The 18,030-nt window shown below is 31.0% G+C and overlaps 1 protein-coding gene, 2 long non-coding RNA genes and 1 other non-coding gene across 4 annotated transcripts; 3 read left to right on the top strand and 1 right to left on the bottom strand.

Moving 5' to 3' along the window:
• Nucleotides 1–266: 266 nt before the first annotated feature.
• Nucleotides 267–340, bottom strand: Trnai-aau. Its single transcript has one exon. It is a non-coding gene; the product is annotated as a tRNA-Ile (tRNA).
• Nucleotides 341–1,837: 1,497 nt separating this feature from the next.
• On the top strand, nt 1,838–4,870 carry LOC122519029. The gene is made up of 3 exons (XR_006304227.1): nt 1,838–1,955; nt 4,572–4,730; nt 4,834–4,870. It is a non-coding gene; the product is annotated as an uncharacterized LOC122519029 (long non-coding RNA).
• A 5-nt stretch (nt 4,871–4,875) lies between these two features.
• Nucleotides 4,876–14,026, top strand: LOC122519011 (cytochrome P450 4C1-like). The gene is made up of 11 exons (XM_043638176.1): nt 4,876–4,942; nt 5,246–5,336; nt 10,363–10,554; nt 10,635–10,728; nt 12,382–12,484; nt 12,563–12,682; nt 12,748–12,864; nt 12,936–13,004; nt 13,274–13,439; nt 13,535–13,714; nt 13,794–14,026. Exons 3-11 carry the CDS (start codon nt 10,389–10,391, stop codon nt 13,952–13,954), a joined length of 1,176 nt encoding a protein of 391 aa, XP_043494111.1. The 5' UTR covers nt 4,876–4,942; nt 5,246–5,336; nt 10,363–10,388; the 3' UTR covers nt 13,955–14,026.
• On the top strand, nt 10,750–12,340 carry LOC122519028. Its single transcript, XR_006304226.1, has 2 exons — nt 10,750–11,731; nt 12,096–12,340. It is a non-coding gene; the product is annotated as an uncharacterized LOC122519028 (long non-coding RNA).
• Nucleotides 14,027–18,030: the final 4,004 nt, after the last annotated feature.

Here is an 18,030-nt window from a genome sequence, read left to right as displayed (position 1 = left end):
AAGTAAATGTTCTGTATTATTGGAAAAAGAGTTAATATTAAGTGAAAACTTTATATGGACTGGGAAAAATCACAGTTTTCAGTATAATTTCTAAATAAAAAATATTATAATATTCCTCACCTTTGTTACGTCCGTTGAATGTTAAATGAACAACTTCCGTTGATGAAATGATAATATTGAAAAATCCGAGATTTTACTAACATATACAAATATGAAGATAATTTTCTGCTGATATATATTTGTCAACCCGATTTGGTTTACACAGTAGGCCCCGGAGGGATTCGAACCCTCGATCTCCTGTTTATTAGACAGGCGCTTTAACCAACTGAGCCACAGCGCTGATTTCTGCTAATATATTTATTTGATAAATGCATAAGTAAAAGCGTCAAAATCTCAACTATTTTAACCTATGATTTTTCCATCATTAAGTTTTATATAATTTTATGTACAATAATAGCTAAAGATTTAAAAAATCATGATAAACTTGCATATCGAAGCAAGATAACGAATTTGAATTATACATGTAACGAAAATTTATTAATTTATCTTTGATGACGAGAAGGTGCGACGAATTTTTGATTTAGCGGAGAAGACGATAGACGGATATTTAACAAGAAACGGACTTCTATACAAGATTGTAGACGACGATATACGACTTGTCGTGCCGAAAACCTTACAATCACAACTCATATGCCGAGTGCACGAGAACAGGCATTTTTTTGTCGGAAAAACCGAGGCTCTCTTGAGAAGGGATTATTGGTTCCAGGGCTTTAGGGCCTTGTTGTCGAAATTCTCGTTATCTAGAGGCTACGAACAAGGCACTACCAAAGATAACGTAGACATATATTAGTAAATTGTATATTTTATTTTGGGTATTTGAACAATATGATATCGAGGAACGTCTCCTGACAGATTTCCCAGTGACAATTCTAATGGAGTACCACAAGTGTTCAAAGTTTGAAAAAATATCTGAGCCTCTAGCCCTCTAGCCTCTCCTTGTTAGAAATATTTTCATGGTAATTGTAAAAACTACTCAATGAATATCAATAAATATTTATATAAATTCCTTTATATAAATACCTTTGGTTAGTTATATTTTATTCTTAGGTATTACTAGATAGTGTACGATTTAGCAAACTGATTCCTCTTATTGTGCCATATTTATTTATCAATATTTATCAATTTTATGTAAGAGCGTGTCGATATTTAGAACTTCATTAAAATAAATAAAATCGGTAATAAGATTAGTAACGAATAATACAAATATTTCCTATCTATATTTAAAATTACATATTTCATACGCTTAATTTTTTATAGGGTACAACTTGGGCAATCTAACTCTACGTGTTCAAATGCATATCAATGATACTTTGAAATCTGTTTATCTTTTTTTCGAATCTCAATAAAGGTAAATTTATTTATATTTTTATCAAGTCGATATAAAATTTAATATTATTTTCACTAAGCAACAGAATTAATAACAAAACTAATAAGAATATAAAGTTATAGAGTTAACACTATAATTTATTCGTTTCTTCGTTTATCTTTTTCACTTATATAACAATTTATCAAATGTCTACGGACAAATTGTAAAGATGTATGGAGTTATAAAATAAAAACGCGCTTATCCGACCTTATATCTCATTTCTCATTCACAAAAACTTAATAAATATGCGAATAAAGAAGAAGAACCGGTTTGGTTATTCACATCAATAAAGGTTAATTATATGTTCTGCGTTCAGTTTGTTAGGCGTTGAGCTCAACAAATTATTATTTTTGGAATAACATTCTTCTAAGTTACTTCATCTTAATTGTTTCATTTTTCTATTCTCTTACTCAAAGTGATCCAGTGATTAACACAAATTACAGGACGCATCGACGTATACTTCATTGTGCAACAATAATATTATTATTATTGCAATTTTTATTGCCATTGTGCAATAAAACGAGTGCTCGTAAGTATCAAATTTATTTATTTTTTCGTACGTTTTCCTCTTTCTCGTAATATGTTTATTTTAATATGAAGTGAGTAAAAGATATCTCCCTCAATTTTCAATATCTTGTTTTTCTTTTTGTTTCTTTAATTCGTCTTTGTATTATCCTATTAATAATCGTCATTAGTTCGTGCATGTGTTTCTTTTTATGTAAAACTATTTAGGCGATGCATATTGGTCTCAAATCCTGAAAACGTGGAGAAAGTCAAAAAATCAAGTTTTCTTTAGAGTTTTAACCATGGAAATATCTATGGTGGACCTCTTAATGTCTTTATCATCGGTTTTTAATAAGTAAATGACTATGCACGCTAGTAATTTTACAGTATAAACGCATTTACGATTTGCTGCGCCCCGAAAATTACGGTCTATTAAAACGCGCATAGTGTAGTTAATATTTGTCCGATTTCAACATATAAATATAGACTTAATTATATTTATTACTTAGAAATTTACATAAAAAAAGATAATAGTCACTAACTGATGCAATATGAGAAAAATGTTTTCAAACGAGCTTATAGTTACGTATACTGCCGCAATTCGCACTCTCCGTTATTGTTAAATGTTCATTGAACCTCTAAAAAAAACCTATATTAAAAAATTAGGTGATTTTAGTTGTATTTTCAGATGTTATGTAGGGCTTTTTACGATATTGCACAACCGTAATGACTTTATATTTTTTTCACCATTTTGTGTAATTGTAAATAAAAAAAATTACAAGCGAATGTAATATAAAGAGATAATTTTAAAGAAAAAAATTTTATTAAAACATAAAAAATGAAAAAGAAATTAAAAAATCATCATAATTATTGATTTATCTTTAAATTTTTGTCCGCAATTCTGTTTTTTAACAAAATAATATTAAACTCGTAATCAGCGATCTCGAAACGCTTTATATATATGAGGTACAACTTTCAACGAAATTAAACTACATCTTTTACTTTCGTACACGTTTACGGGATTTGAAATCGGTGAACGTCGTCTCTGGCTTTACAATATTTTATTTACTAAAATTTTAATTCCTATTTCAAATATTTATTTAATTTCACAATAGTGAGAAATCTATTATTTGAAATAGTATGCCAGATAAAAATTATACTAATATTATAGAGTCTTGGTTGGACGTAACACTTTATAATTATGGATAAGTTTTTTCTGAGTACTCAACTTAAAAAAAATTGAAAAAAAACGGGAAAATATATTTTTCTGCAAACATTTGCAGACGCCACAGCAATGCATATCATAAACAAAGACCCGCAACAAGCAAATGAGTCGTTATAAAACCAAATGAACTCTTTCGAAAAAGGTTACGTAATAGGAAAATCAAGGTAAACTCTACTAAGTGTAAACATATCACATTTGCATTGAGGAAAAACCAAATATACCGAAACTACAACTATATAATACAGAAATTTCGCAAGTAACGACGGTCAAGAGAGAGTATTTGGGACTATATCTAAATTCCAAACTAACATTGAAAAAACATATAAATACAATCTGCAGATACGAAAGAAGAATTGATACATACATTGTTCCGTCATTTGCCGGAACATTTAAAAGAATTTATCGCAACGGATAATTCTGATCGTATTCACAAAGAGAAAGATACCAGAGAAAAACTTTAAAAAAAACTAATGTGTATACTTATGTACGCACGTAAGAAGTTATAATTCTTGGCGTACCAAAACGAATATAACCTCAATAAACTCAAAAATAACTTCAAAAAAATAACTTCAAAGAAAAAAAATAACTTAAAAAAAAAAAAATAATAATAATTATTTTTATTATTATTATTAACATTATTAATTTTTCTTATACCTTTTTAATTTTCCTTGTTAATATATACATATAAGAAAGAATAAAAAAAAATCAAAATTTAGATATCAGTCCACACTAAATATAAGAGAGATATATCGAATTACTTATTTCAAAATCGTTCGTGTACTTTTATATCATAGATCCTTAACACTGTTTTGTTTTACAACTGTATTGTATTTTATATACTACTTCAGTTTATTGTTTTACAAATACCGGAATTTTGTTTAATTTTTTTGCATGTTGCACTAATTTATTAACATTTTAAAACGCTAATATCAAGTTGGAACCTCTAAAATAATTGTTGATTTTATAAGATAGCTTTGGTATCGAAATAAAGGACAATATCTCATAATGTTTATTGGACTAATTAAATAGTTTATAACTACATGTCGCTAATATTTTGTCAAATATTATCGTTTCTTTTTCGGGAATTCTTCATTTAACGTTCTAGTAGTCTAACGATTTAGCAAATTTCTCATAAATGCGCTAGAAATTATATTTTATACAAAACACAGGAAAAACAAATCTTGTAGATATTGTTAAACATATTCTCTTGACATTTTACTATTATAATCGTTTGTATGTATCTGTGTGCCAAAAACTAATAGAAAAGAAACGAATAATAAAACTATTTAATTTGTAAAGGGATTAATCATTAACAAGCACATAATCTTTAGAAAAATTAAAGTTTAAAATAATGATTAATACGTAAAATACTTTTGCCAAATTCATAGTTCAATTTTTACTTTTTCTATGTTCCAGATAGAATGATGCTCGCAATCTTTTTAGGTACAATTTTATTTCTATTTGCATTACATTGTTTTATAAGATATAGAAGAGTGGGAAGACTTATAAGTCTAATTCCAGGACCTCACGAATATCCGATAATTGGGAATTTGTATCACTTTCGAATTGAAAATGGTAAGGAATATTAAAATATTTTGACTTAGAAATTATACAGTAAACTGTGATTTTTCTCAGTCGATAAAGTTGTCACTTACTAATAACTTATTACCAATAATAGAACATTTACTTGAGAAATTCTGGAGATTAAGTAATGGTATTATCCAATTTATAAGCTTTGGATCCTTATTTTTCCTTTAGTAGTTCTACTTGATCCCGAGGACGTTAAGGTAAATTTTATTATAAATTTCATTCATTATAAAAAATACATAGTCAAATATTCTTCAAACCAGCACGAAAATTTAACATTACTTTAAAATAGCATAGCAGGATTACCTATGTATCTTTCTACTGCTACATAACTAAAGTTTATTGTTAATTTTCGCTAATTCATTTTATGGAATAAAAATTCTCAGATAATGATAAAAAAAACTTGGATATTTATAAGAGTAAAATGTCTTGCTTCAAAGAATTAAATGTAAATCGAAAATTATCAATTCATATAAGTTAAAAAATATGAATTTTCATCGTAGGAACTATTAAAGAGCAATGAACATATTAAGAAAGCAGCCTTTTACAAATATCTTAAGCCCTGGCTTTCCTATGGATTATTAACTAGCAGCGGTAAGTAATTTAAACGAATAAAAATAATCTTTTTATTGTATATTTAAAATAAAATATACTAAATAATAAAATGAAAAAGGGCACGTTAGTAATACGTCTATATTTGTTTGTGTCTTACAAAGAGAGTTCGTAGCACTTTTTCCTTTTTTCGACATTTCAATCCGTTTCTATTACAATTAGAGTTTTCGATTTTAATAATTATAACACATATTCGAGAAAGTTTCATCAGTACTCTATCTTCGATGTAAGCTTGCTTGGCATAGGAGCAGCTTTTCCGGATCAGTTATTTATCTTTTAACAGTGCAAGCCAAATGTCGTAATAATCAGTAAACTGGAGATATTTCTTAATTACAATTTTTACAATTTTTTTTATTTTTGTTTTTATTTATCTCCTTACTTCTTTACAATTCGTCCGTAGACATCTGGTAAATTGTTAGACAAGTAAGAAATACAGCACTTGGAAGGCATCTCCAATGAGCGAGTGTCGCTGTTGTCATTTATTTTCCGCAGATTTAATATTTTATTAGGTCTTTAGGGCTGATTCTTTTAAGCCTGTCCTGAGAAATCTTTTATATTTTTCTGAGTGGCTACCATTACAACTTAGGCAACTGACGTTTTTATTTCTGCCCTTTTGGGGAAAAAGTATTGTAAGACACTTCTGTGCGAATTTGACACAGGCTGGATTTAGATTTCAGTAATTTTTGTAACTCTTTTCGTTTTTTTGTTGATACATGTGTTATCTTCCGTCTTAAATGTTTAGTGCATTGGTTATAATTATCTTTCTGAGCGTTTCTGAAATGATAGTTTTTACTTTGACTTGGATATCATTCAGGTATTCTATTATATAATTATCTTGTCCAGCAATGTTTAAGGTAGTAGTCTGGTAACTTGAGTTCAAAAAATCGAAAATTTTTTTTTTGCTTAATTTGAAAGTGCAATGTCTTGAGAATATACTGTGAAAATTTCAGACAGAAATTCGAAGTATTTCGGGAGTTATAACGAGTTTCTTAGAGCGCCTCGGAGTCCAACCTTTCAAGTTGACCAACAGCTGCAACCGCTTGGACCCTTCTTTTGTTTGCGCGCATTTTTATACCTGGGTTGACTCTGTTATTCTATTATATATATATACTTTAAAGTATATTCAACTCAAAATTCACAGTACTCGTTAGTATTTGATCGTGCGTTGACACGTAAGCATCTAAGATGGATAGGAAAGGAAAAAAACGTGGTACGAAAAGTCCTGGAGATCCAGGCATCAAGCGAAAATTTCACGGTAATAGATACACTGCTGAAAAAGATGTAACATGTGTGAGCAAGTCTGCTGAAAAATTAAAAAATGAAGAAGATATTGAAGTAGCCATTGATGAGAGCTCAACTTACGCTCTTTTAAGTTTTACTTTAGTATTCAGTGCTTTAGAAAGTGTTCTGATTTGTAAAGCTTGCAAGAGTGATATAAAATTTCTTAAAAAATCTCAAGTTGGATTGGGATTTAACTTGTGTATAAAGTGTAAGTGCGATGAATTCACTACTATTAATTCTTGCCCAAAAGTGAGGAATGCGTTTGAGGTCAACAGACGTCTTACTTTTGTTATGCGACTACTCGGTGTTGGTTTATCGGGTATAAACATTTTTTGTGCCATGATGGATTTGGGACCAGGGTTAAGTAAGAGCGGATACTACAGTATCCTTGATACAATACATATTGCTGTTAAAAGTGTTGCTAAAGTTTTATTTCGTAAAGCAGCACAAGAAGAAAAAAAAGAAAATGAGCAAGAAGGAAATATTGCAGATGAAATAACAGTTTCGTTCATATATATACGTTTGTTCATCCACCTGCTTTCGATAATGACACTGCAAATCTTTTGGAACCAATTTACGAAGATCTGTCATCAGATGATCTTTTGGAAAGATGTTTAGGAAGAAACACACAGAATAATAACGAGGCTTTTAATCATTGTGTTTGGAGTTTTGCACCAAAACATATTTTTGTAGGCCAAAAAACTTTAGAAATTGCTGCATTCACTGCAGCATGTATATTTAACGAAGGATTTTTCCCAGTACTAAAAATATTGGAAGTCATGGACGTTACGCTCGGCCCGTGCGCTGTCGCGTTTGCAAAATCCTACAATAAATCTCGGATTGCAAAAGCGGAAAATGCCACAGCAATGTCATCGAAAGAAGCCCGAAAGAGTCGAAGAGCGGACAAAGTTGCAGAGAATGATGCCTATGAAGAGGATGAAGGCATATTATACGCTCCAGGCATCGACGATTGACGTAAGTATAAGTTTACTTAGGAAAATTTGTTGTTGAACTTTAAACGCGTTTTTCTCAAAACATTGTTTTTCTGGTCGGCCCGGGTCCTAACTTTTTTTCTACTGAACCGATTGCTTTCAAATTTTAACAGGCTGTTCTACACACGTATAGTTCTCGTCGGTACTAAAGAGAATTTTTTCCACCCCTAACTTTTTATTTTACAACCCTTTCTTTGCTAAAATAAAAGGACTTTTTTTTTCAAAGTCCGCCATTTTGTGATTTACGCTTGAAATTTAACTTCGGTAGATCCGACCAGAATGAGATGTATATTCTATATTCTATAGATTAAGAATAATCAAGAATATTTGATTTCAGATGACATCAAGAGCCAAAATCACCCGGGCCACCCATGTGCATTTTTTTTGAGGTTCCAACTTCGAGTGACAATAATGTGGGATGCGAGCACCTCCAAGCCAAACACTTAAATAGGCATTCGTGAGGAGATTGGACGGTGGGCCCTGGATAGCTCAATTGGTTAAAGAGCAGTCGCCCGGAAAGCGGAAGATCCGGGTTCGAGTCCCGGTCCAGTCTGTCCAACGGCCCAATTTTTTCACGAATCCTATAATAATAGTTATAAACTATTAAATTTTTTCAAATAAATTTTTTTTTATATTTTCAATATGTAAATAAAAACACTCTAAATATTCAAGATAATTCATTTTCATTTTCCTATAAAAAACCACCCTCCAAAAAAGTCATGAAAATAGGCATAAGTTACCAGACTACTACCTTAAAAAAAGTAAAAGAAAGAAATAACTAATTATCAAAGCCACGAGTCGGCAAAATATGCAATAGTTTTATCGTAGGAATGATTGAGATAGGGAAGGTTACGTAAATCGATATACTCCAATTTACTCGTTAATAAAACAATTTGCCTCGTCATAAAAACTCTCACGGAATTGAGAGAAAAGCCGAGACAAGTGAATGCTTTATTGCAGAAGGAAATAATATAAATAAATATTAGTATGAAGATAGACTAGATAGAGAAAGAAATAACGCAAATACGTCTCGAGGTACCTTTTAACCTTCGTATTGCAACTGTAGCACACAAAACACGAACCGCCCGGATATACTAGAACGAGTCTACCCACAAAATTGGTTTTATCCAATAACTCGAGCAGAGAGTCCTTGATTTTCGCGTAGATGTATATTGGTGGTGGTTTCAATGCTTTTTCTTTTTCTAAATTGTCTTTTGTGTTTTAAGATTCTGTTGAATAGTCGAGTAGATCGGAAATATTACTTAGGGGAATGTCTTGAAACCATTGTGTTGCAAATGATATGTAATAGTTATTGTTGTTGTTTTTCGGTCCATTAATCTTACGCTTTTTTGACTTTAAAATTTTTGAAGACTTGGCGGGTTTCCAATTTTGCGAAGTTTCCGAATCCGTTTGCATATCGCCTTCTATAGACGAGTTTCTATTATCGAGTTTGATTAGTCTCTTTTGTGTATATATTAAATTGGTTCATATAAAATGTCGGATTTTCTTTACATGCGAACGTCTGTCTCTTGGTTTGCATTATTCTTTTGTTTTTGTACTACTTCGTTTATAGTCGTATTGTTCATTGTTAGAGTCACATTTCAACAAAGCAGATTTTCTAAAAAATGTTAAATCTAATAATTTTTTTTAAATTTCATAAAGACTTGAATTCAACCGATATATTCGTGCAATTTTCTTATGAGTATAAACTGGGTAATAATACTACAAAGGCTGCACGCAATATAAATCAGGCATTTGGGAAAAATACTGTTGACAAACGTTGGTTGAAAAAATTTCAGTCTGCTGAATTTTCCCTAAAAAAAAACCGCGAAAAAAGTCCCGTAATGTCCATGAAAAATGATACTCATAAAGCATTCATGGAAAAAAATCTTACTGTATTTTCGAAAAAACATGCTTCCAGAAAAAAGTCGACCATACAACAATATTGCGAAATCTTTCTGAAATTGGCAAGTTTAATAAAATTTATAAGTGAGCATCGAACGAACTAACCGAATGAAATAAGTTGGATCGGTTGAACGTATGCCTATCATTCCTAACCCGATTTTTACAAATGAATTTATATATGAAATTGTGCAGCACCCAACTTATTCACCGGATCTTTTCGCTAATAGACTTTAATTTTATCAAATATGACAGGCATCTATGCATTAAAATCTCTTTGGGAAAAGTGTATTTAGAAATAAATAGAATTTATTTTAATTAAATAAATAGATTTTTAAAAAAGACATGTGCAGTTTTATATATTAACTTTAAAATCCAAAATTTCGTATAAACCAACCTAATACAAGGTTAGATGATCGTTTTGGTTCCATAGTCGGTTGATTTGTTTCGGTATCAGCTATTGTTCGAATAATGAAACTATGGGCGTTATTAACGATTTTAATAGGTTAAATATAGTTTATTTCAATGTTCAATGAGTTAAGCCATAAACTTGCACACGCGATTAGCCAAGAGAGTGCACCGTTTTTCCTCACAAGGACATTGGTCATTTAACCCTTGTATAAGCGACGTAAACTTAAGGTACGTTAAACTATACCTCAACGTATATACTATTTGAATACTTGTATATACTCGAAAGCGGTATGTAGACAAGTTTGTACTTAATAACGATTAAAAAAGGAAAGATCCTTATAATAAAAAGAGAATAAGACGCAATTTGCCCTAAAATATTTGAATAGATTAAATAATATTTTAAATATATCCTAATTTGACAGGTAAAAAATGGCACTTACGACGGAAAATGTTAACACCTGCATTTCACTTCAAAATGATTAATTATTACTTTAATAATTTAAATGAGGAATCACGAAATCTTGTCGAATCTCTTAAAAAGGAGGGAGATGGAGACCCTGTTCTCAAAGATTTACGAACATTTATCAGCCAGTACACTCTCAACGCAATATGCCGTTAGTGAAAAAAACAATTTTTTGTATACATAATTAATAATAATAGTAATGATTTTTTAATTGCCAAGTCTCTTTTGTAGAAACAGCTTTCGGTACAAAATTGACAGGAAAAAGCAAGCTGGAATCTGAATATCGTAATGCGGTCCATGTTTATAATAAAGTTGCTTCATATAGGTAATTGAATAATGTTTTGTTAAGGGGTTATATCCACTTGTGATTTTCAAAAAAAATTTTTTTTTTTTTTTCATTTTTTGAATGTAAATATAATCAAGAATGTTCTCTGAAAATTTCAAATCGATCCGACAATTAGTTTCGGAGATATGAGCGTATTAGTAAGAACGTCTCCGAGCGTTCGAAAGTAGGCGGAGCACGAGCCGGAGTAGCAGCTGTTTCTGGTAGCCGCTATACTTTTGATCTCGACTTATATTGTGTTTGGGACCCTAAGATAATAATACAAAAGGTCTAGTTTATACGTGAAACCTATGTTGAGGAATTTTAAGTTAAAAATATGTGAACTCATCAGTTAAAAGTGATCTTCCACGTGGACAAGTTGTGTTTTTGCTCAGTTTGTGTATTTCTCAGTGTGTATAGTTTAATTAATTAAAGTAAAAAATGCCTCGTAAAATTAGCAGAGAAACTCGTAGAACTTCCAGTGAACAGTTGTCTCGAAGAAATAAACGGAAGAACGTGTTTAATCCGAAAACCGTGGAATATGATGATAGCAGTTTGATTATGAGGCCTTACCACCTGATGTTGCAACAGCTATTTTTCCAATTTACGAAGATCTAAGTAACAAAAAATTATTGGAACGATGCGTTGGTGGTTTTACCAAGAACAATAATGAAAGTTATAATCAGCTGATATGGAAAATAACTCCAAAAATTATTCCAGCTGGCTCTAAAATTGTGGAAATAGCTGCAAACATTGCAGCCGGGGTCTTTAATGAAGGTAAAACATCTCTTCTTTATTATATGAGTGCTATGGGATTATCACTTGGACCCAATGCTCATTCCTTCGTGAGTAAAGAGGAGGCAGAGCGCATCTCAATTTCGGACGCAAGAGCGCAAGGGTCGACGCGCGAGGGGAGAATGGCTCGTAGACAACAACAACTAAACATTTTGGAGGCAAACGACGAAGCAGAGGGTTCCTCTTATGGTGCTGGAATAGATGACACGATGTAAGTTGAAAAAAAAAATTTTTAATTTAGTGTAAATCATTCCCGAAACTTTAAACGCGTTTATCTCGAAACCGTGTTTTCAGAGTCGGTGAACAAAATTTCTCCGAAACCGCTAAACCGATCGGTTTGAAATTTTCACACGATTTACTCAGATATATTTTTCAGGTAATGATCGAAGGAATAAGGTTTTGGACAATAATTTCGATTTTTTAAGCCACTTTGAAGTGAAAAATTTTCATGAAAAACTGAATTTTTTTTTTGAACAGCCGCCATTTTGTCAAAAATCAAAATTTTGACTAGACCTTCGATCATTACCTGTATTTATTTATTACAAAACTAAATATTTTTGGTTTTTGGTTTTCAGATAATTTGGACCAGAGATATCTTGTTCACCGCCAAGCACTTTTTTTTGGAGGTCTCTCCGCAGATCATCTACAGGAGCTAGGGGATCCAATATTTTTTTAAATAAACCGCTGATTGTTAAAGTACATTAAATTCTGTTTAAGTACATTTTTTCCATTAATGTATAAGATTAAATGCCTCTTTGGAAAAAATTCACAAAAAAACGCGTTTTTTCTGCCTCGCAAGTGGATATAACCCCTTAAGAAACGAAGTCGATCCAATAAAGAATGTGATTTATTGTTCTCTAGACTCGTAAGACCTTGGTACTTCTACGATAAAATATTTGCATTTACACCACTCGGTAGAGTACAAAAAGAAACGTTGAAAACCTTGCACAATTTTTCGAGAAATGTACGTCTTTCATAATAATCATTTATAAGTACGTTTTTCGAAAATATTTAGATTAGGAAAATGTTACTTTTTTTTCAGATAATTGCGGAAAGGAAACGTTTTCATAAACAAACTAATGGAAAATATTTGCAAATCTATGAGAATATTGAGGAAGATGACACTTTTAATAAAGAGAAGGAGAAGGACAATGAAAGTATTCGCATTTTTTAAATAAGAATAAAATTAAATTAAAGAAGCAAGGTCAATAAAATTTTTATGTTACAGATAGGCAAAACAAAAAAAGACTTTCTTTGCTAGATCTGCTTATAGCCGCGTTTTGGAAAGATAATCAAATAGATGAGGAAGGAATTCGTGAAGAAGTTGATACTTTCATGTTTGAAGTATGTATTTGTAAATGTATTCATTTAGAAAACAAAAGAGGAGAAACATTCTACGCAGTAACATTTTCTAGGGTCACGACACTACTGCAAGTGCACTGAACTTTGCTTTGAGTCTTTTTGCTAAGCACAAAGACATCCAGGTAATGTTTCCAACAACAATTATAAGTAGAAATTATTAGCAAAAGAAACAATATTTTACATTTAATACATTTACAAAGAATAATCAATTAATTGTAACACTAATTTTAGTAACTTGTTTCTAATACTAATTAATAGTGATATTAACTTTAAATAAAAAGTTTCGTCAGTACTCGAATTCTAGCAAAAATTATTAAAATTTACAATGTTTTTAGGTTTTGCGATTTAAACAGTTCATACGATGAATAATAAATGATGTATTTATTTTTAGGAAAATATAAGAGACGAGGTTAAATCGATTATGGGAGAAGATAATAATTTGACGATATCGTCGTTCCAAGAACTTTCGTATTTAGAGAGATGTTTAAAGGAATCGCTTCGTTTGTATCCAAGCGTCCATTTAATATCTCGGTATATTTCTAAGGATATGCAGCTGAGTATGAAAATAAATTCATTATGTCTTTACGTTAATTTCGTTCGTATCCTATTGATTCTTTATTTTATTCATTATGTAATCGTATTAATTTTGTAGAACATTATTTAATTCCATCTAAAACTATGTGTATTGTAAATATTTACGGCGTGCACAGAAATCCAGAATATTGGCCAAATCCAAATGTTTTCGATCCCGACAGATTTTTACCGGAAAATATTAAAGGGCGACATCCCTACTCCTACATACCATTTAGTGCGGGACCGAGAAACTGTATTGGTAAATGTTTCATGCAGAAATGAAATCTAAAATTACCCTAAAATTGCTTTTTTATATTCGTCTTTTCCTCATTTTGCAGGTCAAAGATTCGCAATGCTTGAGCTTAAACTGTTTGTAGCATTTATATTGTACAATTTTAAGTTGGAACCGGTGGATGAACTAGACGACGTTACATTTGTGGCAGATGCCACTCTGACCTCGTCTAAACCTCTTCGAGTAAAGTTTATACCTATTGCATAGGTATATTTATATATATTGTCCTTAAAAAAATAATATAAATGCAAATACAGTTTTAGATAATTTATTCGTAATCGGTAGATATTGATAGAGAATAAAATGAAATTTTAATTTACACTGTATAAGTGGGTAATATATTTTAATGTTCAAAATACAACAATTTAATATTTTATAAATATATATATCTATTTGGTTGGAAACGAAATAAATACGGATTTTGTCTATAGATTATTATTAAAATAACCGCACTCACTTATAGTTGATAACCTAATATTTAAAGATCACATATGAAATAACTTTCAATTTTAACAAATTGTCATTGCGCGTAAACTAATGGGTTGAAGTAAGTAAGAGAGGTACAGTTCGATGCGTGTGCTTTGCGAATTTACCATACGCAATGAGTCACTGGTCGGGAACGCATCACACATTTGCGCTTGAGCAATATCTCAATTGCGGTAAATCGTTGGTTCGTGCGCATGGCACTTTTTAAACTCATTTTAATATTCGACGAATAAGTGATGGGCCGAGCACGCAACTTATCTGTTCATGGGTTCAAAGGTTCAAACAAATAGGGACAATGGTTAACCAGACGTATCCAGGACCACTAACATCAGTAGCGACACCAGAATGCATGGATCAAGTACAACGTGAAAATATGTGCAATCGACGTAAATCTATAAGGAAAATTGCAGCCTTTACGGTAATAAAAGAACAAACAGTGTACGTAATTATAAAAAAAGACTACAGTTTCACTCATACAAAATGCTAATCGTGTAATATCTCAACGAAAATGACTAATCCTTACGAGAAACCTCAGCGAGAACGATGTTGAAACGTTTTCGTTCACCATAAACCCTTGGTAACATTTATGGTTTACTGACGAAGCAGATTTCCATATTAATGGATATGTTAATAAGCAGAACATGAAATACTCCTACAACCCTGGAGAACGTCATCAAAAACGTTTAACATTTTGATGCGATATTGTTAAAGATTATTTTATGTTTGTGCATATTGCTTTACCTGATTGTGCGTTCTGGAAAAAATAGTAAAGAATGCATCAGATAGTAAGTCTAGATGATCAAAGAACAATTTTCGAAAAACGAGCGACGAGGGAACACATTAAGAGAGTTCAGAGAGAATATTGAGTTGTGCATATACTAGAAGGTATTTTTAAGTACTTATGAAATATTATAATGGTTGGTTGTAAGTTGAAATAGCAAAAACTTTAACTGACACTTATCCGGCGATTGCATTTCAAGACTCAATTAATTTTATTTGAAAATATTAAAAATTGAACTGTACGAATCACACAAAAGTCGAGCACAGTTACAAGGAATAAGCAAGATATGAATCTGTTAAAAGGTAAAAATAATAATCTTGCTTCTTTAAGAAACAAATATTACAATTCTCTTGAAAAATATTTATTCAAAGCATTAAAAAACTTATTCTCTCCGCATAGATGATCAATCATTTTACTGGAAGAGACAGGGCATTATTTTCAACAACGGTTAGAAGAAGCCGACGATACTGAAATTATGAAAGAGTATTGAAAACACCGTCTTCTTTTTATTCACACTAGGAAGAAGTCATGTGCATTAATATTCTATCAGAAAAATTCTAAAATGAATACATCTTAGTTATTTATAAATTATTTTCTACAATAATTCTTATTAAACTATAATCTCTTATAGCTTTTTGACCAATATCAGTATACATTTAAATTTTGGTTTCAGTTTTTGAGATTTCTAAAACTAATTCAGAAAAGCTTAATGCCTATTACTATCATTGTAAAAATGTATCTAAAAGGAAGTTTCCATCACAAACAAACGTGGAACGTTGTAAGGCATATAGGTTGCGAAAATAAATCTTTTGTTACGCTAAAGAATTATAATTTCTTACGTGCGTACAAAAGTACACAAACTAGTTTTTTTTGTTTTTTTGGATGATCCAGTAAGATGTTCTAATGGTCACTGCAAAGCACAACTTACGAAACGGGGTCTAACAAAGATGGCGATAGGTTTATAAATTAATAATATATTTTTTTAATTTTTGTAGAATTCAAGTCAAATTAAATAAAAAATAATTTATAATTATTTTTATTTTATAATAATTTACCTGAATATTATCTGGATCAAATAAAGTTATCGAAGAAATAAAGAAGCTGCAGACCTTGTGAATTGGATAATATTTATTACTTATTCTCCAAAATTTCTTAAGTAAATGTTCTGTATTATTGGAAAAAGAATTAATATTAAGTGAAAACTTTATATGGACTGGGAAAAATCACAGTTTTCAGTATAATTTCTAAATAAAAATATTATAATATTCCTTACACCAACGTCAACTTGAAAATGATACATATTTCCAATTATCGGATATTTGTGGGGTCCTGAAATAAGATTTAAAAGTCTTCACATTCTTCGTTCAATCGTTAGTAAATACGGACGTATTTATTTACCGCTCCTGAGAATATAAGTATTTAAATAATAATTACGTTGAGATACAGTGGAACGTACGTTTGTTTTACATCGCAGACACAAGGGTAAAGTGACCAGTCTCCTAGCGATGTAATACTGCAACCACACGAATAACCGCGTGTTCAAGCCTATGGCAAAAAGGCTTTGACCATGGAAATTAACAACACCCCACCTCTTAAAATAGTTAATAACGGCAGCAGTTATATTATTCGAACAAGAGCTAATACCGAAATAGGAAAACCGTCGATGGAAACAAAACAATACTCTAACCTTGCTCGTACAGAAAAGAGAATAATCAAAATAGATAATAGAAACTCGTGTATGGAAAGTGAAATGGATACAGACTCGGAAGATTCGCAAAACTGGATTCCCGCTAAATCGACCAAATTACAGGGTTTAAAAAACCGGAGGATGGGTGAACCAAAAAACAACAATAATAACTCTTCCGCACAATTACTAACCAAATAGCTTCAAGACATACCCGTTAGCAGCTCATATGATCTACTCGACAAGTCAACAGAACCATAAAATACTACAGAAAAATTGGAAGGAAAAAAAGCAGTAAAACCACCACCAATATACATCGACGGGGAAATTATCGACCCTCTGCTCGAGTTACTGGATGAAATAACTGGACAAAATAACTATGTAATAAAACAACTTAAAGACAACCAAGTGAAAGTACAAACTACCACACCAGATACGTTCAGAAAGATAATAAATGCACTAAAAACTAAAAACGCGGGATACCACACGTATCAAGAAAAAAACGAGAAGAGCTATAAAATCGTTATTCGAGGACTTTATCCCAAGTCCAACATAATTAAAATAAAAAATGAATTAAACAAAATTGGCCGCAAGGTAAGATCAATAAATAATGTAACAAAATTCGTTTCAACGAAGACAACTTGAACGACAACGGGGACACGCTGATTAATTTCTGCGCCAGGAATGAGCTACGGATCAACAACACATTTTATCCAAATAAACCATAGCATAAATTCATCTTTGAAAACACTAGAGGATAAAAATCAACAATAGACTACATAATAACCAATAGGAATATACACCCCACAGAAATACTGGACGTCAGAGTGCCAATACGGTCTGCAAATACGGGTACAAACCAAAACCTGGTTCTTGCGAAAATAAGGAAAAACACGCTTAACATCAAAATTAAATCAAAAAGGAAAACATTAGAAAAACTAAACATAGAACTGTTAAACGATGAATCAATAAGAGAATTGTACCAAAGACGACCACGATACAGCACGAGCCTAGAAAATTTTCGTAATTTGTTTTGTTAGTTTCGGTAATAAAATTATATCGGGATACTTTACATAAGCCTTTGCCAAAAGAAATATTGAACGTAATAAGTAAAAAAAAAAAGAAAAGAGAAAACATTCTCGGACTAAACACTACTATTTTCTCTAAACGAATAACAAATTTAATACTGAACGTTGAAAGCACGTACGTTAATTGTTATTCGATATTAGGTAGTAATATCTTTAACAAAAAAAATGTTTATTATTTCAATGCAATGATTATTGTATTTTAAAAATTGGTTTTTTACATTTTTTCTCTTGCAACAATATAATT

The sequence above is a fragment of the Polistes fuscatus genome, unplaced genomic scaffold (genome assembly GCF_010416935.1).
Source record: "Polistes fuscatus isolate 324 unplaced genomic scaffold, CU_Pfus_HIC Scaffold28, whole genome shotgun sequence".
NCBI classification, from domain to species: domain Eukaryota; kingdom Metazoa; phylum Arthropoda; class Insecta; order Hymenoptera; family Vespidae; genus Polistes; species Polistes fuscatus.
Note: the sequence above shows the minus strand (reverse complement) of the source record. Positions and strands in the feature narration are given on the sequence as shown.

Coding starts and splice junctions, on each gene's coding strand:
- LOC122519011 (XM_043638176.1), top strand. CDS start 10,389: ATGTTAACACCTGCATTTCACTTCAAAATGATTAATTATTACTTTAAT. Junction 10,729..12,381: donor AATAAAGTTGCTTCATATAG/GTAATTGAATAA, acceptor ATTGTTCTCTAG/ACTCGTAAGACCTTGGTACT. Junction 12,865..12,935: donor TTGATACTTTCATGTTTGAA/GTATGTATTTGT, acceptor AACATTTTCTAG/GGTCACGACACTACTGCAAG.